Genomic DNA, 7,040 nt, shown 5'->3' with positions numbered 1-7,040 from the left:
ATGGGCGTTCTTCTCGTTCAATTGCTACTAATTTTATACGCCCTGAAGTTAAGCACTGCAGACTGTCAAGGGAAATGTGAGCAGAGTAGTGGCAGCTTTGGCCAGACAGGAATGAAACATCGTGCCATACTGGGTCACAGCTTTAAGAACTTCACCGTGAAGAAAACGTTTGACTGTCATGTAAAATGCTTCGATGAGAGATGCAGGTGCCAAGCATATCAAATGTGGAACAATCGCTGTGAGTTACTGGATGAAGACAGGAGTTCGGCTCCAGATGATTTCGCCAATAAATGGGGATACTCCTACTTTGATATGGATAATGAGTTTGTAAAACAGGTAAGGGATATGAGTTCTATATTTAAGAATTAGATCATGGGCCGACCTTTCTTATGAATAAAAAGTCAACGAGGTGTCTTCGAGTTGTAAATGTGCTGAAAGAAAAGCAAAATTCGTATTTAAATTGTAAAAGCTAAGTGGCACTGAGTTGTGGCAAACTAAATCATTTACGGTGTATCTCCAAAACAAATAATGAAGAGAAATTTTACAACATTTCACAACATTCACGACACTCACGAAATAACAGAACGTAACGATGAATGTTTCCTAAACAGTTATTTTGTAGTATACATATGTCAATGTGCTTATGCAAATTTTTAACTAGCAAACTAGTGTACCAAAATCAGTTCGGCTAAATGGTCCAGGGCTTAGTTCCTCAGTTGAAAAGTAGGAGGTTTTCTCTTAAAATCAAACCAAAATATTGGAGGGTCACTTTCCAACTTTTGTTAACGATTCTTATAAAATTTAAATTCAGACTTCTGGTCATTTGAGTAGCAATATGACAGTTATAACGTGGCGCTAGCGCTTATACCGCATACGTCTTCAAAAACGTTTTTAAATGGATGGTAAATTGGAAAATGGAAGAAAATGTCTTACAAGTTACAGGTGACTTCGCCTCCATTTGAAAACAAATTTTCGTTGGAGAAAATTTTATGTAAGTTTCAGAGTAAACATTTCTCATTAAAAATGGCAGCTCTGTAAACAGCTATTTTCCTAAATGTTAGTTGAATAAATTTAAAATTCCATTTTAAAATAACACTCTGAAGGCAAGTTTATCAAAGCAACGCCCACCTATTCGGCACGCACTAGGCGCAGTTGACGTAATGTTTTGCAAATAATTTTATTTGTGGGAATGGAAACTAGGCTTACTTTGTACGTTGTGCTAGCAGATTTTCGAGAAATTTTAGTGAAGTTCACGAAAACATTTAACAATTATTCCACAAGCGCGCGTTGGATATTTAACAATTAGATTATGATTTCGAAATTTCTATCGCGTGTTTGCCCTCATCAAATATCACGCGATAGAAATCTAATTGTTTTAGTAAAACTCTAATAGTCGTTCAAAACTTAAAAACAAGTTAAGACAGGTTCTAAACACCAATGAAATACCAGTTGAGCCTTCGCGCGACTGAACGTGATATCTTCACACGTGAAAAGATCGGCGCTGCTATGGTTACATGATAAACCGCGCCTTTGCAATGATTTGGTATTTCGTTGGTGTTTATATATTAAACAGAACATTAAATGGCCGCTTGGAGGTACAAAATTTCTCTTCTCGTGTTGAAAAATATTTTACTCGTTCGCAGCGCTCACTGGTGAGATATTTTTTAACAATTGAAGAAAAATTTCGTATCTCCGCGCGGTCATGTAATATCCTCTATGAATAAGTCACGCCAGGCATTACTTTCTCAACTCACTGTCTATTTTTAAAATAAATAGATCCCAAGTTGCCGTGCGCCTGTTCAGTAATAGATCACAGGTGACGTCAAAATGTGAAAAGAACAACACGAGTTGGAGGCGAGTGTGTCACTGATGTTCTTACCGCAATTTGACGTCTTCGGTGATCTATTACGGAACAGCCGGACGGCAACTTGGAATCTATTTGTTTTATACAATTAACAGAAAGGAAACATGACAAACTTGCCTCGCAGCGCTTGGCTGTTCGATTTGTGCCAGTTCAGGCATTTTTAAAGTCACCAACGCTACTTTCTGTGTCGGCTTCTTCTTTTCTTCTTGATCGTACTTGTAAACAGCTGCTTCCTCTAACTTTTTTCCGAGGCCTTCGCTTACTCAAAGCAGAATAATCGAGTAAATATTTTCAAAACTGTGAGTCTTTTCGTTGCGATAACATCTGCTTTGGAGATTTGTTTCGGGCAATTTTGTTTTAGGCAATTTCAAAAAGACAAGAACACTGTACTTTCGCCTTAGTTTCTTCTTTTTCTTGTTTGTAAACAGCTCCTACCAACCTTTTCTAGAGGCCTTCACTTGCTCAATTCGAAATAATCACGCAAACATTTTCAAAACCGCGCGCCATGTTGGACAAAACAAAGAAAACAATTTTCCCGTGACGTCATCCGTGTCTGTACTCTAATAGATCATAGGCAACGACCAATCACAGCGCGCATAGTATTCATTGCATTTTATAAAACAGAATAGATAGTGAGTAGCGTAGCCAATAAGAGAGCAGCATTAGTGATAGAACACTAGTAGATTTATATTAAGAGATGATAGATCGCCAACGAGGCGCGTAGCGCCGAGTTGGCTATAATCATATCATATCCAACAAGCGCGCTATTGGAATAATAGTTTTTTTTTTTTTAAAAAAACAATTAAGAAATATTGCTAGATCTTGCTGATTTCACTTTGCAAGTACAACCAGAAGATAATTTAATGGCCGCTATTTCTCGGGCATGGTATAGTAGTTCATATACCATGACCGCTGAGCCAATAAAATGCCTGGAATTGCATTATACAATGATCCAGATTTTAATCATAAGTGTTATTTGGTCATTTTACTCTCGTATTTTTGTTTCTTTTTTGTTCTGTAAAATTAATTGTTTCGAGGAAACAAAAGCAAAAGGAAAACTGAACTTGAAATAGATTTGAAAAAATTCAAATGTCAAGCAACTCGAGCCCTAATAGCCGAGTGACATATCTGGGGTGTTCAGTAATGAAAGACTGAAGGCATTTTTGCTTGATTATGTTGCTGGTACTTCACATTTATGTCGTATCTAGAGTTAAAATCATGAACATGTGCAAAATGAGCATTATACAACCATTTGGGTACCTTTTTGGGTTAACCGAGCTTCTCAGTGGACTGACAAATAAGCTAAAGCATGCCAATGGGGAACCAAAACCATAATCTATAAAAGCCTTATACAAATGCAATCTATCTCGAACTTTTTATCCATAAATACAAGAAATTCGTAAGCCTATTGACCTATGAAATAGTCGATAAAACATCACGTGCAATGGTTTTAAATCCCGATAAAACCTCGTCCTAATTAGTATGCGATGTTTAATGTTTTTCCCGTATGCTAATTTCCAACGTTCACAAAAGCATCATTGTTATGAACTCTCTTGACACACGCTTTTCAAGGAATATTTTTGAAGCCGTTCAATAAACTCGCAGCACGTGTTTTATTGGGTCTAAAACCACTCGGCTGCGCCTCGTGGTTTTAAATCCCAGTAAACCACTGCTGCTCGTATTTTAAAAATTACATATTTTTGCGACTTATTATTTGATTAATTTACCTACCATCATCCCTATGGCTACTTGTTGGTGTCTTAATTATGTCACAGAAACTGATTAAAATGTGTTCCGTCTTATCTTTAAGATTTCAGTGAACAACGCATGCTCAGATCAAACATGCAGTAACCAATGTTGTAACCAAAGTCCGTGCGCCCATGGAGGCTCGTGCACTGAGCTATGCGACCACGCCAAACACAAGTTCAAGTGCACTTGTACCACGGAATTCTATGGTAAGCTTTGTAAGAAACGTAGACCTACATCTTGTAAGGATCAACTTGAAAAGGACAGAGGGAGCCAGCCTGGTCTGTATCTTTTGTTTGATTCAACAAGCAAGTCATTGTATGAAGTCTTTTGCGATTACACGTCTGAAAACGGATTCATTTGGAATCTGATCGAGTCTTTCAGCTTGGCTAACAACCACGAGTTTGCAAACAAGCCATTTTATAAAGACTACCCTGTCAATCAGAATTCCTTTACCTGGAATAAGTTTCGCTTATCGTGGTCAAGGATGAAATCCATAGCTAGCCACTCCACGCAAGTGCGCGCCACATGTAACTTTAACACTGATGGACTTAATTACACTGATTACTTAAGAGCCAAACTGAGTGATATTGACGTCATGAGTTTGAATTTCGACGGATGCAAAAGGTATGAATACATCAACATCAGGGGCTATAATTGCCATAATTGCACGGCCGACTTTGTTCAAAGAAATAAATGGCACGCACACGTCGACTCCTATTACGGATCTCAGAAAGGTTGTCAGTTTAACAGTTCCCTCGAAGGCGCTGTGAAGATGAAGCATGGCGAAGATAACTTCGGATGGTACAATATAGTTAATCGTGTACATAGATGTTCAGCAAGCGCTAATTCTACAACTCAGTGGTGGATTGGAGAACAGTAAAAGTTAGCTGCACACAGCTGCACGTCAAACGAGGATTACACTGAAGGCAAGAAGTGGATATTTAGTTTTTATATATTAACAGACTAAGTTAGAAATTTACCAATTGTTAGAGGCAATAAACGTTAAATGCTACAATTTGTTGAGAATGTTATGTACTTTCAATAGAGCCTGTTAAATAAAATGCAAAATGTGCACACGCCAAGGAAGAAGCAGGATTCTAAACACTATATTATCATCTCTCGCTCTAAGGAAATTCTTCCAAAATTCTTCCAATCAGCATGCACAGCTGAAGAGAATAGCTAGACAAAAAGTTTTAAAAGTAAATTAATTAGTATCTGACGACGGTTTATTTAACAACTCCAAAAAAAAAAAACCGTAATGTTCAAGAAACTGTAGTACGGCTTTAACTGACACAGGGGGCTTCACACTAGAGCTTGTAAGTATAATCTAAGTGCACTTGAAATCTACTTGAGTGTGAAGGGGTAAAACCTACCAACTTGAACTTTACTTAGTGACCATGGAAACGTTCGTAGTTCAAAGAAGCCGAAGTACGCCGCCAAGTATGGCCAACACCACACTTGAGAACGTACTTGACCAATAGGAAAAGGGAAACCAACTAAAAGCCACGTGCTGCAGTGCCAGGACAGATAAACATTTTGTCGTGAACTAAAATTAATCCCAAAAAAAATCAAAATGGATGGCTGGAGATACGCCTTGCAGTTTGAGGACTCCATGGAACAGTCTTTTTTGTAAGTAAGCACAAATGAGAAGGAAAAGCCGATACAATTAGTTAAACTTACGATCTTATTTGAATTTCATCTTTACAGACAGCCTGAACCATCGATTTTCAGTTCAGAAGATGTCGCCTCTCCTTTTGTTTTGTCGCCAAGTAATCGTAAACAATGAAGTACCTAGTATGCATTTCCTGTAATGTCAAAACTCTCTGAGTGAAAATTAAAGACAAAATAAAGAGTAAACAACATAAAACGTTTTTCCGTTGCAAAGGCTTCTTGATTTTCCGGCGAGCAATCGCATTTCTGATTTTACCGCAAACGATGATTGACAGCTTCTTCTTCAAGTGTATACTTTGTCACCAGGTGTGAAGCCAAGTTTTCTAAAGTGCGACTTGAGATTTTCAAGTGCACTTGAATCAAGTGCTTACTTGAAACTAACTTAGCTTATAGTGTGAAGCCAACAATTTTGTCTTGCAACTAGTTTTTGCACAATATTGTAAAGATAGAAATACGCGTAGTGTAATGAAGTTTTATGACTCAGCTTATTGCATTTATCAATGAAGGCTCGAGCAAGAGAAGAAACAAACAGAAATTAAGTTAAAGAAAGGGAAAAGAAGAATAGGAGTGAACAAGAAGTTAGCTTTAGAGACAAACTTTCTTGTGTTGGGGAACTGCTGAAGGATGGAAATGTATAAGAGCGACAAGGCAGACATCAGTGCAGACCAAGTAATGATGGAAACTGCCATAAGACTAACGGAGAAACTGCGCAATGAATTGGCTGAAGTCAGAAAAAAGAAGTGTGGAGTCGTAAACGTAAGCTTCTTGACCAAAGTTTGCACGAGGGGGTGAGGCATTCTACCCCAAAAAGTCAAATAAGCCATTTAATTCGGCAAAGACCAAGAAGATACATAACTAGTAATGGAAAAGTCGCCTAATTGACGAAATTTTTCTCCAGCAAAGCTTACTGAGTAAACTGGTGGCTAAGCAAAAACAACACAGAAATGCCATGTATTATTAAGCAAGGCTGTTTCCTTGTAATTGTTACTGTTGTATTAGTTAGTTTTTTTGTGGTTACACTAAAGATCAATCTGGACTGCCTGGAGACAAGGTTGAGTTGAATTTGACGACAGAAGGGAAGGTTTTGTCAATTATTACTTTAGATATAATATTGAGAACAGTCAGCTGGCACACTATGAGGTGCTAAATTTAATGACAATGAACAACATTATGTATTTGTGGAATAAATTGATAAGGAGTGGGAAGAAATCTAACTTTGTTGTGTCCTATTTTTTCAGATTTTTTCGTAAAATTATCCTACATTTTGGAAAAGAAGAGTCTTGTAGTCTTATAAAATACGACATGGAAACCACTTAATTGATACCCTGCTTCAAAAATTCATTTATAATTCATAAGCCCATTGACCTATCAAATGGTCGATAAAACATCACGTGCAGTGGCATCAAAATCCGGTAAAACCTCGTCCTTATTAGTATGCGGTGTTCAATGTTTTTCTCGTATGCTATTTCCCAACGTTCACAAAAGCATCATTGTTATGAAGACTCTTGACACACGCTTTTCCGGGAAGGTCTTTGAAGCAGTTCAAGAAACTCGCAGCACGTGTTTTATTGGGTTTAAATCCCGATGAAACACTGGTACTCGTGTTTCAAGCATTACTTAAATGTTGTGATTGGGTGCTCCTGACAGTTCAGAACTTTCTTCACTTATTTACTTGTTTAACATGGCGCGTATAAAAATTAAATTATTTAACTTTACAGTGTTCAGTAATCATTTAGCAATTTTTAATTTTGTACGA

At 37.5% G+C, this 7,040-nt stretch overlaps 1 protein-coding gene across 1 annotated transcript; it reads left to right on the top strand.

Annotated features, from left to right (window-relative positions):
- Positions 1-6,498, top strand: LOC146454921 (uncharacterized). The gene is made up of 2 exons (XM_085094913.1): positions 1-336; positions 3,675-6,498. The coding sequence occupies exons 1-2, from the start codon at positions 1-3 to the stop codon at positions 4,491-4,493; spliced, it is 1,155 nt and encodes a 384-aa protein (XP_084951039.1). The 3' UTR covers positions 4,494-6,498.
- The last annotated feature ends 542 nt before the right edge of the window (positions 6,499-7,040 follow it).

Source organism: Pavona decussata, unplaced genomic scaffold (assembly GCF_977016875.1).
Source record: "Pavona decussata unplaced genomic scaffold, jaPavDecu1.1 SCAFFOLD_297, whole genome shotgun sequence".
In the NCBI taxonomy this organism is placed as follows: Eukaryota; Metazoa; Cnidaria; class Anthozoa; order Scleractinia; family Agariciidae; genus Pavona; species Pavona decussata.
This window is presented reverse-complemented; position numbering and strand designations above follow the sequence as displayed.